Source organism: Giraffa tippelskirchi, chromosome 7 (assembly GCF_054371585.1).
Source record: "Giraffa tippelskirchi isolate mGirTip1 chromosome 7, T2T-mGirTip1v1.2.pri, whole genome shotgun sequence".
Taxonomy (NCBI): Eukaryota; Metazoa; Chordata; class Mammalia; order Artiodactyla; family Giraffidae; genus Giraffa; species Giraffa tippelskirchi.
The window spans coordinates 4477228-4495181 of record NC_137281.1 but is presented as its reverse complement, the minus strand read 5'-3'; the positions used below and the strand labels follow the sequence as shown (position 1 = coordinate 4495181).

Here is a 17954-nt window from a genome sequence, read left to right as displayed (position 1 = left end):
CTTCAAAAACCTTTGGAATTTCCGCTAACTGAACACTGTGCTCTACACCAGAGCGGGGTGATACAACATTGTAAATTAACTCCCCTTTAATTAAAAATAAAAAAACACTATTGGAGTTTCCTGAATGACAGACATGTTTTTTTTATTATGTTAATAAGGCAACTTTGAGTGGGGGCTCCATACAAAATTTTGGAATAGGAACTTGGACCCCAGAAAAGCCAACCAGGTTATGAGAGAATTGGAATATTACACAGTGGTGAAGCTCAATGAACTAGAGGTACATGTGTAAAAAGAAAATCTTCTCAAAAACAATTGGGAGAAAAGTCATGATACAAAATTAGATAGCATAATGACATGTATATAAACATTTTGCACTCACAGAAAATAATATTTAGTGTTAAAAGTATGTACATATGTGTTAGAATTTCTAAGAATGCTTGGGAAAGACAAAGATCAAGTTATAGTTGTGTATCAGATACATATGTGATCAAATGAAAATGCAAATGGAAAGTAAACAGGAAATAAATTTCTCTTCTGGTCTTGTGGATGAGACCTGCCAGGTCAATTCCCACAGACAGCCATGATTAGATCTCATGTGATTGCACTATACTGGATGTCAGAGGGAATGAAAAGTGCCCAATGAAACAAGAAGGCATCTTGAGACCAAAGCAGGGAGGCAAGAACCTTTATGTGATCAGTTTATTGTAGGGTGACTGACTCCAAGAGCCTAATCTAGATCAGAGTGACAATGATAAGATCTGGAAATTTTCACGGTTGCCCTCCACACTGCCCCAGAGCTATTCTGACAACTCTACCATAAACCTAGGCTATCTGGGTAAATGCTTGGAAACAGAATAAATTTTCCTAAAATTTATGAATGGATTCTGTCTCTTCTAGGATCATCGCATCAGGAGAGGGAACAAATAAAGCCTCCATTTGTTCATGTGGGACTAGTTCAGTAGCATCTCCGTTCTCCCGTTTTGACAGATGTTTACTGATGCAGCTTTCATGAAAATTTGGGGTTTCATGGTATATTAGTAGTGCTCAAAAGTTTTGTTTTGTGAACATTCCATGGTTTGTGAAACTGTGACCTCATTTCAGATGGAGTCTAAAATTTTAATCTAAAGAATGAATGCTATAAATGGTACTGTTTGCAGAATATCTTAAATATTTACCCATGAAAATAAAGTCAAAAAAATTTACCTCACCAAAAACAGACCTGTGTGGCATGTTTATAGAATTATTATATTGTCTCCAAAACAGGGGGCTTCCCTGGTGGCGCTAATGGTAAAGAACCTGCTTGCCAATGCAGGAGTCGCAAGAGATCCCTGGGTTTGATCCCTGGGTCAGGAAGATCCCTGGAAGAGGGCAGGGCAAACCACTCCAGTATTCTTGCCTGGAGAATATCATGGACAGAGGAGCCTGGCAGGCTACAGACCACGGAGTCACAAAGAGTCGGACACAACTGAAGCGACATAGCGCACACGCATGCCCCAAAGCTGGAAGGAGCCCAAATGTCCAAAAAATGGTGGATAGATAAACGACCACTAGTCAATCTGTAAAACTGAATGTCAGTCAGCAGTGAAAAGTAATAAACTCCTACTCTGTGCAAAAACATGACTGAATACCAAAGGCATTATGCTGAGTGACAGAAACATACAAAGGGATAGCATTCAGCCTTAGAAAGAAAGGAAATTTTGTCACACGCTACAGCATGGATGCACCTTGAGGACATTATGCTGAGCAAACTATGCCAGTCACAATAACACAAGTATCATACGATTTCACTTACTGAAATACCTAGAGTAGTCAAATTCATAGTAGCAGAAATAGTAGGATGGTAGTTACCAGGGACTGAGGGGAGGGAGACCCAGAGAGTAATTTAATGGGTACAGAGTTTCAATTTTTCAAGGTGAAAAAAGTTCTGGAGCTCTGTTGCCTAACAATGTGGATATATTTGAGCTCTGTGTTTGTGTGTGCGTGTCTCTGAGTTATTACTATTTCTTTTTTATTACCGTTATAGTTAACTTCCATCACCATGGTGGTGCTTTAGTTGCTAAGTTGTGTCTGACTCTTGCAGTCCCCAGGCTCCTCTGTCCATGGGATTTCCCAGGCAAGAATACTTGAGTAGGTTGCCATTTCCTTCCCCCAAAACATTACTGTTTACTTTGTCACTAAGTGATATGGAAATAAGACGAGAAAGGCTCAAATAGATTTCTTAAACTTTAATTTCATTTTTGTTACATAAAAATTATATACATTTATATGCTGAGACTACATCATCCCAGTATAAAATGCAAATCAAAACTATATGGAATTAAATGCAACAATATATAAAGCCAACAACAATATATATATGAGATTTAATATCCTCTATGAAACTATGGCAAATTGAAATCTATGAATTAGGAGAAAATCTAAAAGTAGGTACATAAGAATAAACACACAAGGTCAAGAAACCTTTTCATATATCTTAACTCAGGTTTTATCTAAATTAAACAAAAATATGTGGTGGCATCACCGTCGTTTCATCAAACTGAAAACTATAAACATTTCCCAAGACAGATTCTTATTCAAGCTTTGTGAATATCTGCCTCCATGTACTGGAGGTGAATGAGGAAAGATCTAGTGCTTTTTCAGAAAAAAAAAAGGGGGAGCATATTAATATGTTTCCAGTGCTACACTTCAAAGTGTGCAAATACATATGAATTACATCCTGATATTTGCTCTCATTATAAAATAATGCCAGTGTGGTACATGCACCTCAGCTTTAGCCCTCCAGAGAGGCAAGGGACCTGGGAGTGCGGGGGTAGGGGTTAGGTAGGCAGGAAGGGTGGTGGTTATTAATACACCAAATTGGTTTTTCCAAGATACTCAAAGTACATGCATTTTCTAGCATGAATTTTAAACTTTGTAATCTGAGTCCTCAAGGAAACCCAGATTTCACCATTCTGAGTCCATTTCTCAAGTTCCTTTCCTATCGCTACCCCAGGTTTGTGATGAACAGTCGGCCCTGCTGGTCATCTTGGAGAATCTAGGAGGTTTCAAGGCTTGGCTTTCACTGTCAGAGCTGCGGTCTCTGCTGAGCAGGCTTGGGTCCCCCTGGTTCAAATCAAGCTGCTTCTGACGCTCTGACATTCTAGGGAAGAGGTGGTCTGGCCTCGGAGCTTGGTCCTTCTCCTCCATCCTTGGTTGGCCCTCGGGTACCCTGTGCTGGGGACGGGGAGAGCCAGCCCTCGGCGGGGAAGGCATAGGCCGCCTGGTTGGCCATGGTGTACATGGTCTGCGCCGCGGCCCACAGAGGGCCCCGGAGTTGGACCAGCCGCTGCCAGCACTGCGGGGAATAGCCCTGCTGCTTCTGCATGTGGACTATGCTCTGATAAACGGCCTCGGACATATATCGCAGGAAGGTCACGAGGCTTTTACGGAGCGGAGGCGGCTGGTCTTCGGGGGACCTGGATCTGGGCCTCCTGCTGCGTCCAGGGCGCCTCCGGTGGGGTCTCCTGGAGCGAGCATCCCGGGTCTCTTCGCTGGAGCTGCTGCGGCCAGACTCAACCACCTTCCGTTTCTTGTTTTCCGAAGTCACACTGGGTTCATCTGGAGAGGCCCCTACGGACAAAGCATGTGGGTGAGAGACCTGCCACATCAATTCCCAAGGACCCCCCATTCCAGGGACCTCACCACGCACCTTCAGGTACACCCCACCTCTCCTGCGCCACACCTTCAGCTCTAGAAAGAGGTGATGCTATGCCCATCTTGGGCGCTCAGGTGCTCTCTGGATCCCAGAGTCTAAGCGCCCTCAGCCGTTGGACAACCCCCTTTGTGCCCACATCCTGGACAGGTCACCCGTTTTCTCTTCGCACACCTCGAGACCCAAAAGTAAGATCCTACCTGTTCCATCGCAGGTGTGGTCCCTGGAATCCATCTTCCGCTTTCTGGAACTCTCGGAACTGGAACCGCGTTCTGAATCTGTGGATCAGGTGAGAGTTTTGAGTGACTGCATGCAACTGGCACCTGGCAACCTAGCTGATTGATCCCCGACACACAAGAAGCCAAGATGGCGACCAAAGTTGGTTTGCCTGCTACGCATCCTAGAGTTCAGGATGGGCAAGGCCTGGGGGCCAAAGCTCACCTAGTTCCCTGCCCAGGGAGACTGAGGCACCCCATGTCCTGTCCCTCTTCTCCAGAAAAATGAAGTCTTACCTGAAGGAGCAGTGCGCCTGTTTCCGTCTTGGGTCTCGTTTTCCTTCGAATTCTCTTTCTCATCCATCTCAGGCTCTGACCCTGGAAAAAAGAGGGAATGAGATGACTGAGCTCCTTGAGGGACACTTAAGTGTTTAGTCCATCCCTCCCCTGTATGTTTGGGCAAATATCTCAACTGAGGCCCCGCAGACCCGTCCTATGCGAACCAGAGCCATACGGTTCTGGGGGATCATCGCCACAGTACTCAGAGCCCTCATAGGACTGGGGTTCGTCTCCTACCACCAATCTCCAAATAAAATATCCACAAATTAGATGTCCCTGATTCCATTCCTCTTTTCTGTCCCAGACCAAAAAGCTTAGGTTCCTATCTGGCCTCTGGACGTGGCTGTCTAAGTGGAAAGAGAAGGTCTTGCCTTTTTCTTCGGATCGTTTCTCCTCCCCATCTGAGCCCCTTTCTTCCATGGAGTTCTGTTGGAGTTGGGAAGAGACTATTTCACCTTTCCCTTCAGAGAGTTTCTCCTCCACATCAGAGCTCTTTTCTTCAAAAGAGTCCTGTTGAGAGAGGGTCTGATCAGTGGGTTGTTCCATGGAAGGGCTGTGGGGGTGCAGGTCTTCTGTGCCAGATTCCATCTAGAGCTCCAAACGAAGAGTCTGCTCTCAGAGAAGTTCGGAGTAAGACTGGCTGGATAAACCTGCCCTTTATTAGACCCTCAGGGGGCGTGGCTTGTTCCTATTGGCTGATTGGATTATGCCTTCTTCTCGTGAGATTAGGAGCCTTGTTCGAAGTTGTACTGGGGAACCTGATACAGGACAATAAGGTGAATTTTTGTTTACCGTCTAGACAATTTCAGCTTGTTCAATATTTTTCCAGTCTTGAATCATCACTTTCAAAATTCTCCTTTGGGTGGGTGTTGGGTTGGAAATGGAGCTGATAAACTTTAATGCAAGTCGTTATATACTCAAACACATTTTATTGGGGTTTTGTTTGGTCGGTTTTTGAGCCAGGATTTAAACAAAGTTCCTACATTAAAATTACTTCTTGTAACTTATGAAGTGGTATAGTCTGTCTGAAAATATCATTAAAACCAGTTGCAAAATGGAAGCACATTATTCAGAAAGAAATTGTAGCCACATATAAAAATTTTTTTTCTATCAATTCCAAACAAAAGGAAAGTGATTCACAATCAATTGGAAAAAAATTGAAAAAACAATTTACAGGTTAATAAACTCATATCCTAGACAGCATATTAAGAAGCAGAGACATTACTTTGCTAACAAAGGTCCATATAGTCAAGGCTATGGTTTTTCCAGTAGTCATGTATGGATGTGAGAGCTGGACTATAAAAAAAGCTGAGCACCAAAGAATTGATGCTTCTGAACTGTGGTGTTGGAGAAGACTCTTGAGAATCCCTTGGACTGCAAGGAGATCCAACCAGTCCATCCTAAAGGAGATCAGTCCTGGGTGTTCATTGGAAGGACTGATGCTGAAGTTAAAACTTCAATACTTTGGCCACCTGATGTGAAGAGCTGACTCATTTGAAAAGACCCTGATGCTGGGAAAGATTGAGGGCAGGAGGAGAAGGGGACGACAGAGGATGAGAAGGTTAGATGGCATCACCGACTCGATGGACATGGGTTTGAGTGGACTCCGGGAGTTGATGACTGACAGGGAGGCCTGGCGTGCTGCGGTTCATGGGGTCGCAAAGAGTCTGACACAACTGAGCAACTGAACTGAACTGAATGATGAATATTATGTTACATTGTATACAGCATTGCTAATAACAAAGTAATTATGAATAAAGACACCACCATGATTTCATGTGCAAGCAAAAATTCAAAAGTTACCCAGTATGACTATGAAGTGGGAACTGGAGATTCTCCTCTAAAGTTAGAGTGTTTTATCTTAACCAGTTCACAGGAACTAAACCTGAAGATTCATGAAAAAGATGTTTTAGCAATTCAGCTCCTCATTTTCTGTTTATAATAGCAAGGAGATTGCCCAAATGTGTTCACGGGAGCATTGATAAAGGAAAGAAAAACATAGGCTCAGGAATTAAAACCAAACAGTCCAGTGCATTGACACAAATGAATCACAAACATTGGTTTGAATTCTGCTGTCTGAAACCCACTGCTATGCTTTGGGACCAACAGCATCTAGGACCTAATGGGGAGTATAGACTGTAAGAGATTGTCCTATAGTGAGCTTGGAAGCCTCCTTTGGTAATAACGCTGCTGAGGCACAAACTGCGACAAGGAACCAGGGGACTTGGCCATGAAAAGATAGGAAAGAAAGAAATTCCTGAAATCAGCTGGATGACTCACTGTTTGGCTATTTCCTGAAATATGGGAGGACTCTTTGGGATGACTCTGAGGCAACTCCTAGGCCACTGGAAGTCAATTCAGATTGAGGGAGTACAAATGCCCAGTCATGTTCTGCTTGGGGAGCGCCTTTGAAGAGAGAAAGGGTAAGCTACAAAATAAATAGAATCTAATGGAAATACAATACAAACAACAGAAAAATATCTTATTGCACAGATGGCAAAAAATATGATCATAATGGATATTAAGAAAAAGAAAAGAGAATTCTGCCATAAACAGGAAAGAAACCGCCAAGATATCCTATGTCTATCTGCTGTTGTTGTGTTTAGTCCCAACACCCCATCAGATCTAGAATCTGTGGGGAGTTGTCCCATCGTTTGGAAGTCTCCTCTGTTAATAGCATTGCTAAGGAAAAACCCTGGGACAAGACACAATTCCACTTGGGCAGGAAAAGACAGGAAAGAAATTCTCAGAACCAACCCAGTGACTCACCGTTCAGTGATTCCCTGAAACCGGGAAGGACTCTTTGGGATGACTCAAAGGTCACTCCCAGGCCACCAGGAATAAAAAATACATCTGAAATAAAAAAATACAGTTTTATTTCTGGAAACTTCTGACAATATTTTCACACTCAGTCTATGCCTTCCATGTAGTTGCCCAGTTAAACACGAGCCAGACAAAAATAAATAAAATTATATGAGAAGAAAAGCTCATGGAGACTCATTGAACATGAGTTGATTTCTTCCCATTGCCCTCTTGAGAACCAAAACAACCCCAAGATCTAGGACCACCTGAACCCCTATGAAGTCCTATATGGAAGACTCATTCTGAGGACAGCTCTCCAGGTCGATCCAGAAACTCTCTATTGGGCTCAATATCTCCCAGTGTTAGGATGAACCCTAAAAAATATACGGAAATATCAAGACCAGAACAGTCCCAAACCTGATTCGGTTTCTCAGAGACATCTGAAAGATTACTAGGTGGTGATTGGGTATATGTTACACCTCTTCCACAGGACCGGAAGCTGTTAAGCTCGACCTGGAAGGGGCCACACCAAGTCCTAATGACCTCCCCCACGGCGGCAAAGGCCCAAGGTTTCAGCCCCAGGATTCACACAACCAGACTGAAAAGAGCTCCTCCCCCTGAGGAACAACATCCAACGAAACAGAATGATCACGGGCCCCTGCATACAGCTGTGAACCCTCTGGAAGACCTCTGTTTCCTTTTCAGAAAACAATCCGGTGATATCCCCTCCTTACGTTTGTAGATCTTGAAAAACTGATTTTCACCTTTGCCATTTTCCTTGCATTTGGCTGAGTGACTTCTCTTCTGTTGGCACTTATCACCCTTTCTGGTATTGACTTGGTCCCCTGGTATTCCAGAGATCATCTCACTAGGACATTTTGGGCATTTCAGAAGGGGCCCGGATCTGACTCCAGTAAGCTCACTTCCTACTAATAATCGTGTACACCTTAAGACTACTCCTAAAGCTGCTCTTCCTGGGCACCCCTATTCATCAGCTTTTTATTTCCCCTTCTGGGTTTGACTTCTATTGGGCACTCCTGTAAGACATAAATTACCTGGAACCTCAGTTACCCCTGAGGCCCCTACACTACCAGAGAAAATACATATTAGAACTAACCTGGGACAAAGTCCTCCTAGGGGACTCTCAAGACTATTCACCACAAGAAGTCCATCAGCTGTTGAACTTAGACCCTATAGAGTCTTAGTTCAATAGGCCTGCTGTATCTCCTGATCTTTCTCATTGTGCTTGCCCACCTGTTCTGCGTATCGTCACAAAATGAATTCACACCCTGCCTCTGCTTCCCCGAATATGACATTCTTCCTTATAGTTACTGGACTCTGCTTTTTTCCTTTTATTTCTCCACATCCCCACCATCCACTGACACTCACTATAAATCAGGTTGCAAAACTAACTAGTACAACTGATGGTTCTATATCCACCAAGGGAACTCCAGACCTGGAGGAACTCTACCTCTTGGCTGTCCCCTTCTCTGTCAAACAACTATACAGTCTATCAGGCCAGTATTATGGGAAGGATTATCTTTTCCCCAGAAGTCAAAAGCAGGTGGACCCTTACTCATTTGCCTCAGGTCTAGCTGGCCGTGTAGCCACCACCTCCAAGCTCTTGGGAAAGACACAACTTTGTTTTATAAACCTGTATGGATGGGGACATATCTTGGGCTGGTTAAGTGACTCTCTTGGTAACTATACTCTCAATTTCAATCAGATTTGCCTGGAATGGGGTCCCTGGTCAGAAGGAAAGGAACCTTATATACATAAAGGTAACCTTACTTTGTGTTAGGAAAGTTGGGGAAAATGCAACAAAGGACTGTGTTTATGAAGACCACCTCCCAATAAACAGCTCCACCCTGGGAACTAAGTATGAAGACATCGATGTGACTGCTAACTCCTACACAGCTTATCCTCCCAACGAGTTTCTCCCCCCAAACATGATATAGTCCAATAATATTCAGAAATCTGTCACGCCAATCCCCCATTACCCTCATAATGAGTCAGAACCCAGATTCTCCCCTTTGTGTATAGATGATTATTTCTTTGGAGTTCAGCCTTCACAATGTAATCCTAGACCCTGGGATCCCAGCCTATTTCCAGAGGAAAGCCCCCAACAAGTCAAGATCTGGCTCTGGGGACACACAAAGGGGGTATCCTTAAGGGGCATGGGATTTTCATTTCTATGTGATAATGAGGTATATATAGATCTTCCCATGTACTGGAGGGGCACCTGCAAAGATTATTCCTGGGGTCCCAGAGGCATCCATTTATGACTCCAAAGGACTTGCCTCCTCAGGGAACATTCCCAATCCTGGATCATTCCTCGAGGAAGCCTTCAGACCTGTTCAGGAGAGACAGAGAGGAACCACTGATTGCTAGAGGCATGGTGGTGGTACATGCTCATGATAACCCTGTTCTTGAAAGGCCTGAAATAATCCATAGTTTTTCTGGTTTGCAGGCATATCCCTCTTGGAGAGGAGCATTCGCAATATGACCGTCTTGGTCCAGGAATCTTGGAAGGTCATGGAGGCAAAACAGTGGTCCTGGGATCCCTAGTGAAGGTACAAAATAGAAGAGTCCTTTATGTTATGACCCCAGCTGAGGCCAACTGTGTCTGTGTGCTAGTAACTGAGACTTGCTGCTTTCGTTTTAGTACCTCCAACTCAGTTGAAGAAGATCTTCAAATTCTAAAGAAAAGCATCAGATTGAAAGAGGATTTAAACGGAGAGCATGGAGCAGGAACTGGCAACCCACTCCAGTATTCTTGCCTGGAGAATTTCATGGACAGAGGAGCCTGGCGGGCTACAGTCCATGGGGTTACAAAGAGTCGGACATGACCGAGAGCTAAAACACACACCTTTGTTCTACAGTCTCTACCCTTGAGTAGCCTGGGTCTTTATGAGAAATATGAAGGCTTGACTAACAATACACTTTCATATTTAAGGAGATAAAGGTGTATGTATGAATGAACCCATTTTAATGAAATGATTGATATTTTTGATAAATAAATAAATAAATAAATAAACGGAGAGCAGTCAGAGCCCTAGCTGGCTTTTGAGCCTCATCTCGTCTATAAGCCTAAAGCCCTTGGACATGGCAGTTGCCCTTTTTGGGACCATTAGTTCTGATAGCCTTTGTTCATTGTTTGGCTCCTGCAGCACTAACACATTATCTAACTCCATCTCCCAACAGATTCAAAGGATTCAGTTCCAGGTGATGCTACAACAAGGATACCAGCTGCTTTGCACACAGAACACGCTGGAACAAGCCACCCTATCATTCCGTGGACACTGTCTACCTCCATAAACGCACCTTGACAGAGAATGGGCATTGGGACCCAGGCCCCCACGTTGCCCCTGCCCAGCCTGAAGAAGCCAGAGTGGTCACCGCCCCTTTCCCCAATGACCTGGGTCCCCATGACCCAATATGGGGACAGTCAGTCAGTTAGATATGAGCAGGATGTTAAGGAGCCAAAGATTTGGCTCATTGTTAAGAAGAGGGGGGAATGTGGAGCCCTATGCCAAGGGCACAGATGCTGAGCCCGAATCACAGTCATCTCTGGAACTGACTGAGCCCCACTATAACTCTTCCCAAGAGCTTCCCTGATTCATATCAGCCAGGTCCCTGACCCCCATATGAGGGAAAAATAACCACCCCAGTGCTCATCCTATAGTGCCCTAGCCAGTCCCCTTATGCTACCCTTTCAGCAGGAGTTTTTTGTCTCGAGACTATAAAAATTTGCTCTTAACCTGGGAAAAGCATCGACTCTCCCTGGTCTGACAGGAGGTCAGCCTGCTATGCTTGCAGTGCCCTCATTATCTCTGCTGTTTCTTCTTAATAAACTGACTCCCTTCTGAAATACTTGATCTGGAAATCCTTTTTACATCCTGTGCTCCGACCACGGCATTTAAGATGTAAAATATATTGTTAAAATTACATAGTCACACACTTCCCTGGCAGTCCAGTGGTTTAAGAGTTTGCCAATGCAGGGGAGGCAGGTTCCATCCCTGGCAGGGGAAAATTCCACATGCCCGGGAGTGGGGATGGGGCGAGGTGGTGGTGTGGAGTGGGAAGAGTAATTAAGCTGGAGCACCGAAACTACTGAAGCTCACGAGTCTAGAGCCCCTGCCAGCAACTAGAGAAGCCACCACAATGAGAAGCCCAAGAACCACAACTACAGAATAGACCTTGCTCACCTCAACTGGAGAAAAGCTGATGCAGCAATGAGACCCAAAACAGATGAAATTAAATAAATAAATAAAAATTACATACCTATACTTGTATTATTTTAATATCATGTGTATGTGTGTGCTAAGTTGCTTCAGTCGTCTCTGACTCTTTGCAACCCCGTGGACTATAGCCTGCCAGCTTCCTCTCTCGGTGGAATTTTCCAGGCAAGAAGATTGGCATGGGTTGCCATTTCCTAGTCTGTGAAATCTTCCCGACCCAGGGATCGAACCCTCGGCTCTTAGGTTTCCAGCATTGGCAGTCAGGTTCTTTACAACTAGTGCCACCAGGGAAGCTATGGTTTTAAATATTATAGAAATTGGCAAAACCTAATTGTAGCACGTTGTTTCAGATGTATACATTTGAAAGAAAGTGAAAAGTATGAAGTAGTGGTAAACACTTATAAAATATTCCATCCAATCAGGGGGGTGGGATCGGTGATTGGGTTAGGATGATGGGATTATCTGGAGGACATGGCCAGCGGGTCCTGAGACAGTATAAAGCCCAGCAGAAGAAGGAATTCTAGTCTGCAGTTGCTTCTCCAGTCATCTTGGTGACCACTCTGTCTCCAGTGGTTTTGTCCAGTGTCCACGTATTTGATCGGCTCAGGACAGAGGGCACAGACACAGTTTAGTTCTGATTTCTCCTTGAGAGGTCAGGGAATCCCTCAGAGAAATTGTTGAGTGGGACAAGTCTGTTGAGGACCAATTTGAGTGTTGAGGTGAGAGTTAGTTAATTGTTAAATAGCATTTCTGGGCACCGTGCCTGATTTACAAAATATTCCAAAATGATAATTTTTAGATGAAAGTCAAACGTTTTAAAGAATCGTTACTGAAAAGCTGATTTGTGTGTGTGTGTGTTGGGTGGGGGGTTGGATTATCAGTTAATAGAGCCCTGTTGTCTTTGAGCAAAGGCTTTTAAAAACTGTGAGTTATTAACTTCTCTTTATCCTGGTGTACTCAGGAAAACTAGTTTGCAGCTGATTTAAATTCAGGACCCTGAATATTTTTAATGCATAAGGCTTTTTTTTTTAAACAGGGTCTATTTTTATAGCAGTTTTTAGCTCACAGCAAAAATGAGCAGAAAGCTCAAACATTTCCATGTACCCCCCTCCCCCACTCATGCAGATCCTCTCCCACTGGCAACATAGGCTTAAGTATTTTAAACATAGTGTATAATCGCAAAGTTGTACGGTCATATGTCTATCTTTTTAAGATCATAGGGAATGCCAAAGACCAACTTATGTCGTATTTCTTCATTTCTACACATTGGATGTAATTCGGAGTGTGACGGAATGGTTAACAACCGCTGGAACATTCCATCCAATCAGGAGAAGTGGGCGGGGCTTTGTTACTATTTGATTAGATTAGGATGATGGTGTTAACAGAAGGGTCTGGCGAGGGGGTACAATGTTTAAGACTGTGCTTTCATGGGAGAAGGCCAAAAAATTAAAAAAAATAAAAAAAATTAAAAAATGAAATATTGAGTTACTCATTTATTTTTGGAGAAGGCGATGGCATCCCACTCCAGTACTCTTGCCTGGAAAATCCCACGGACGGAGGAGCCTGGTAGGCTGCAGTCCATGGGGTCGCGAAGAGTCAGACACGACTGAGCGACTTCACTTTCACTTTTCACTTTCACGCATTGGAGAAGGAAATGGCAATCCACTCCAGTATTCTTGCCTGGAGAATCCCAGGGGCGAGGGGAGCCTGGTGGCCTGCTGGCTATGGGGTTGCACAGAGTCGGACACGACTGAAGCGACTTAGCAGCAGCAGCAGCATTTATTTTTATCCAGTGTGTTTAGCAGAATATATTTGGAGCTGGTTGAAATTCAGGACCCTGACCATAAACCTGTAAGCAAAATGGAGTCGCACATCAGGGGCTGTGGTGGAGGCCAGAGTTACTTTTTCCTTTTAGAAATTTTAGTTTATATTTTTATTTTTTTGGCCTCTTCTCGTGGAAGTGCAGAGTCTTAACCATTGGACTGCCAGGAAGTGCCAGAGATGAGTTATTCTAACTTAATTTGTGTTTGGCAAGTGCTTCCTCAGTACTTGAAATTGGTCATTGAAAATACGAAGAGGAAAACACACTTTATTCTAGACCATCAAATATGCCAGTCCCATTATCAGATATACCGTGTGCTGACCCTTTATTTCCTGTTCCTGGCAGAACTGTCTTTTCTTTTTCTTAATATAATCCATTATAGTAAATTTTACTTACTTCTTATGACAGCTTGTGGAATAGGATATTTTCGCACTGCAATCTATTTGTATTTCCATTAGATCCTATTAATTTTTTAGTCAACCCATTCCATCTTTTCAAAGAAGTTCCCTGAATGAGGGGCTTCCCAGGAGACTCAAGGGTAAAGAATCCACCTGCAATTCAGGAGACATGGGTTTGATCCCTGGGTTGGGAAGATCCCCTGAAGAGGGAAATGGCAACCCACTTCAGTATTCTCCCATGGAGAAACCCATGGACAGAGGAGCCTCACACTACAGTCCATGGGTCAGAAGAGTCCGAGAGCGCTGAGGAACTAACGCTTTCACTAAATTGTTTAAATGAAATAGTTATACATGTATCTTTCTTAAGTCATAGGAAATGGCAGAGACCAAACTAGACTGTATTTTTTTCAGTTTTATACTTTGAAATAAAATGGGAGTGTGAAAGAATGGTAAAAACGCAATACAACCTTCTATCCAATCTGGTTAGGTAGGCGGGGCTTTGTCACGTGATTAGATGAAGGAGATGGTGTTATTGGGCGGGCATGGCCAAGGGGGTCCTAAGACAGTATAAAGGCCAGCAGAAGGAATTCTGGTCAGTGGTCTCTTCTCTCTTCATCCAGGTAACCGCTCTGTCTCCAGTGGTTTTGCCCAGTGTCCACATATCTGAGTGGCTCTGGACAGACGGCAAAAGCAGAATTCTCTTCTCTTTGGAGGCCTCAGTTTGTCCTCAGCAAACTAGGAGATTGGGGACACTCTGCAGAGGTCCATTTTCAGGCATTGAGGTAAGGATTATTTAATTCTTTGATAGAATTTCTAGCACAGTGCTGATTCACAAAATACTTCCGAAGGTCAAAATTTTTAGATGAAGTTCAAAATTTCCGTGCAATGTTGTGTTAATGTACACAGTGCAATGTTTGGGTTATATAAATTTATATGTATTCTTTTTCATATTCCTTTCCATTATGATTTTAACAGGATATTGAATATAGCTTCCTCTACTATACAGTAGGACCTTGTTGTTTATACATTTTATATATAATAGTTTGCATCTGCTAACCCCAATCTCTGACTTCATCCCTCCCTCACCCCTCATCACCCTTGGCAACCACAATCTGTTCTTTATGTCTGTGAGTCTGTTTCATAGATAAGTTCACTTATGTCATATTTTAGATTCCACATATAAGTGAAATCATAAGATATTAGTCTTTCTGACTTACTTCACTTGTATGAGTATCTCTAGGTCCATCCATATTGTTACAAATGGCATTATTTCATTCTTTTTTGGCATATCTTCTGTATCCATTTATCTGTGGATGAGCATTTAGGTTGTTTCCATGTCTTGGCTATTGTACATAGTATCACCTTATTTTTCATTTTTTGGTACTCTGTTCCTAGTAGAAGAATATGTACATGTACTTTGAATAAAAGGTAGCAGGTGAGATGGTAGGCAGAGAAGAGCAATGAGACTTGACTGTCCTGTTCCTATATGTGGGAGGTTCTAGGAATGTCTAAAATTCAATGTCTAAAATAAAATTTCATTTTCTTTACTCCACAGAGAAAGAGAATCTCTGGGGTAAAATCAGCTGCGATGGACCCCAGCAAACTTTCCATGGAACAGGGTAAAGCATTCTTAAAGGAGATCGGGATCCCAGAAAAAGATGTAAGTACTCGATGTGTTAGGTCAGCAAGTAAGATGTTGAGGATTAAGGTGGACTTCTGCTCTGGTGTCAGTGCTAAGGCAGGCTTTCCTGTGCACAGGGGTGAAATTCAGTGATGAACAACATGGGTGCACATAGGAAAGTGTGCTTGGAGATTGAGTTCAATCACATGACCAGTAATTCAGTCAATCGAACTCAATCAAAAATCAGGTTTCAATCTGATGGAGACTAAAGAGAACCAACATGCTACGGCTCTGGCTCTTCAGTTCTCACTTGGGGATCCCCAGTATTCCCTTAACATCCCACATTCACCCCTTGCTGCCTGCTGCTTGGAGATAACGAGAAAACTCATTATGGGATTGGAGGAAAGAATGTTTACACTCAGACCAACATTGCATTAAAGACCTTAGGAAACTGGGAGTCTTTTTCATCTTCCGTAATCCCAAGGCTTCTTCCTGGGTGCAGAACTCAGATTGTATGTTGGCTCTCTTTTGTCTCCATCAGCTCGACTTGATGACAGAGAAATGGGTAGTTGATGCCTCCGTGGAGGTTCTGCTACGGTTCCCTCTGTTGCCAGGAGAGGACCCGACTGCCCACTGTGTCCCCGATAAGAAATGTCAGCCTCCAGTGCACCAGCCTCACGGAGCTCCACAGAGACCTGGAGTCCAAGAGGAGAGGTAGGTCAGACGTCAGACAGTGATGTGGGTAGAGCCTGGAGGGATTCCCAAGGGCACAGATGTAGCTGTAGATTTCTGCTTGCATAGATTTAAAAAAAATTTTTTTTGGAGTAGAGTTGCTTTACAATAGGTCAGTTTCTGTTGTATAGCAAAGTGAATCGGCACATGTATACATACATCCCCTCTTCCTTGGGTTTCCTTCCCATTTAGCTCACCACAGAGCTTTGAGTAGAGTTCCCCGTGTTATACAGTAGGTTCTCATTGTTATCTATTTTATACATAGTATCAATAGTGTATATGTGTCAATCCCAATCATTCCTCCCTCCAGTAGACTTTAAAACAATTGTTTAGTTATTGGCTGTACTGGGTCTTTGATGCTGCACGGGCTTTTCTGTAGTTGAGGCAAGCAGTGTGTGTGGGCTTCTGTATGGCAGAGCACAGGCTCTAGGGCACTCCGGCTTCAACAGTTGCAGCTTTCGGGCTCTAGGCACAATATTTGTCGCACACAGGCTTCACTGCTGCACAGCATGTGGGATCATCCCGGACCAGGGATTGAACCCGTGTCTCCTGTCCTGGCAGGCGAATTCTTCACCACTGAGCCACCAGGGAAGCCCCTCCCCCCACCATAGACTTTTGACTTGTGTGTCCCTCAGCACTGCACAGCCTCAGCCTGATGTGAGTTTGCACATATATGTGAGCATGTGCAAGCACCCTCAGACTGCTTGTTCATCTGCAGCTTTGTGCAAAAGCTTCTATTGAACATTGACCTATGGTGGTTTGGGTCATGTCTGAAATTTCATAGGTGTTCATTAATTTACATGTCAAATCTTTGCAAAGCTTTGTCAGAACAACTGGCAGGTTTTCTCAGTAAGAAGTTGTTATGTGAAAGTTGTGAGTTTTATGAAAATATGTGGGGAAAAATTCCATCGTTGTTGACTGCCTGTTTCGGCTCTAATAAGTATTGGTAGATGCTTAAATGTTGGAGGGAGTGCCTGGCTAAAAAGCTAAAACTCAGGCCCAAGTTTATGTTGAAATTCTCAGGGAGAAACATTAGAAGTAGCCCTGATCATAGCCAAGTCATCAAAACCAGGCATTCAAGGTTGCAAATCTAATTTCCCTGTTTGTTAATAAGAGGGTTTATCTCAGGCAGTGTCCTACTCTGGAACTAAGTAATGGTGGAAAAAGATGACACATTTCACAGAATGGGACACGGATTCATGAGTAGACCAACTCAGAGAGAATGTGCCTTAGTGATCACTGAGTCCCTCATTCATTCAGAAGTAGGGGTATGATGGGCTTCTGTCTTTATGTTTGTTGTGATTCAGTTGCTCAGTCGTGTCCAACTCTTTGCGACCACCATGGACTGCAGCACGCCAGGCTTCCCTGTCCATCACCAACTCCTGGAGTGTGCTCAGACTCATGTCCATTGGATCAATGATGCCATTAACCATCTCATCCTCTGTCGTCCCCTTCTCTTCCTGCCCTCAGTCTTTTCCAACATCAGGGTCTTTTCCATCAGGGTCTCTGTGTTTATGTTATTTTTTCTTGTGACTAGAAAATCCAACAGTCAACTCCTGAGGAAGAATGCCCAGAAGCCCCAGGAGGTGAGGCAGATAAAAAGTCGCCACATTCACCAATCACCCCAGAGACCCACTATGGCTCAGAATGTGAAGATGCTACCAAGGGGACCAGTGGAGCGGAGGACTACTTTCTCAGATGAGAAAAACAATGTAGGTGGAAGCTTGGATGTTTCAAGAACCAGGGTGTCTGCATGCATGCCAGAGAGTGGATTTTACTGTGGAGATGCTTGCAGGATCTTAGTTCCCCAAGTAAGGATTGAACCCCTGCTCGGGGCAATGAACGTGCCGAGTCCTAACCACTGGATCACCAGAGAACTCAGAAACATCTGTGTCTTATGACTCAGATGTTCTTACTTATCCAAGGCTGGCTTGGTTTGTAGTATCCTCACCAAGACAATCGACCCATCGGCTCCTCTGAGGAGCAACTTTATTCACTGTTCAGTGTCATGTCAAGCTGGGTGTTTGTCCAATGCAAAAATCTGGTTCATTTTTATCACCTTGAGACACTAGATTCTTTTCTCCTTGATCTCT

General features: G+C 43.7%; 1 protein-coding gene across 1 annotated transcript; it reads right to left on the bottom strand.

The window, feature by feature from the left end:
* Nucleotides 1-2461: 2461 nt before the first annotated feature.
* LOC145515157 (uncharacterized) lies at nucleotides 2462-4883 on the bottom strand. The gene is made up of 4 exons (XM_081514887.1): nucleotides 4617-4883; nucleotides 4204-4284; nucleotides 3892-3969; nucleotides 2462-3609 (listed from the first exon to the last, which is right to left on the bottom strand). Exons 1-4 carry the CDS (start codon nucleotides 4831-4833, stop codon nucleotides 3140-3142), a joined length of 846 nt encoding a protein of 281 aa, XP_081371013.1. The 5' UTR covers nucleotides 4834-4883; the 3' UTR covers nucleotides 2462-3139.
* Between the last annotated feature and the right edge of the window lie 13071 nt (nucleotides 4884-17954).

What these genes read in the sequence shown, in the direction of transcription:
- LOC145515157 (XM_081514887.1), bottom strand. Translation starts at nt 4,833, where the DNA reads ATGGAATCTGGCACAGAAGACCTGCACCCCCACAGCCCTTCCATGGAA. An exon ending in CAGGCGCACTGCTCCTTCAG is followed by an intron (nt 3,970 to 4,203) that starts GTAAGACTTCAT and finishes CCTGATCCACAG; the next exon opens with ATTCAGAACGCGGTTCCAGT. An exon ending in CCACACCTGCGATGGAACAG is followed by an intron (nt 3,610 to 3,891) that starts GTAGGATCTTAC and finishes CTTTGTCCGTAG; the next exon opens with GGGCCTCTCCAGATGAACCC.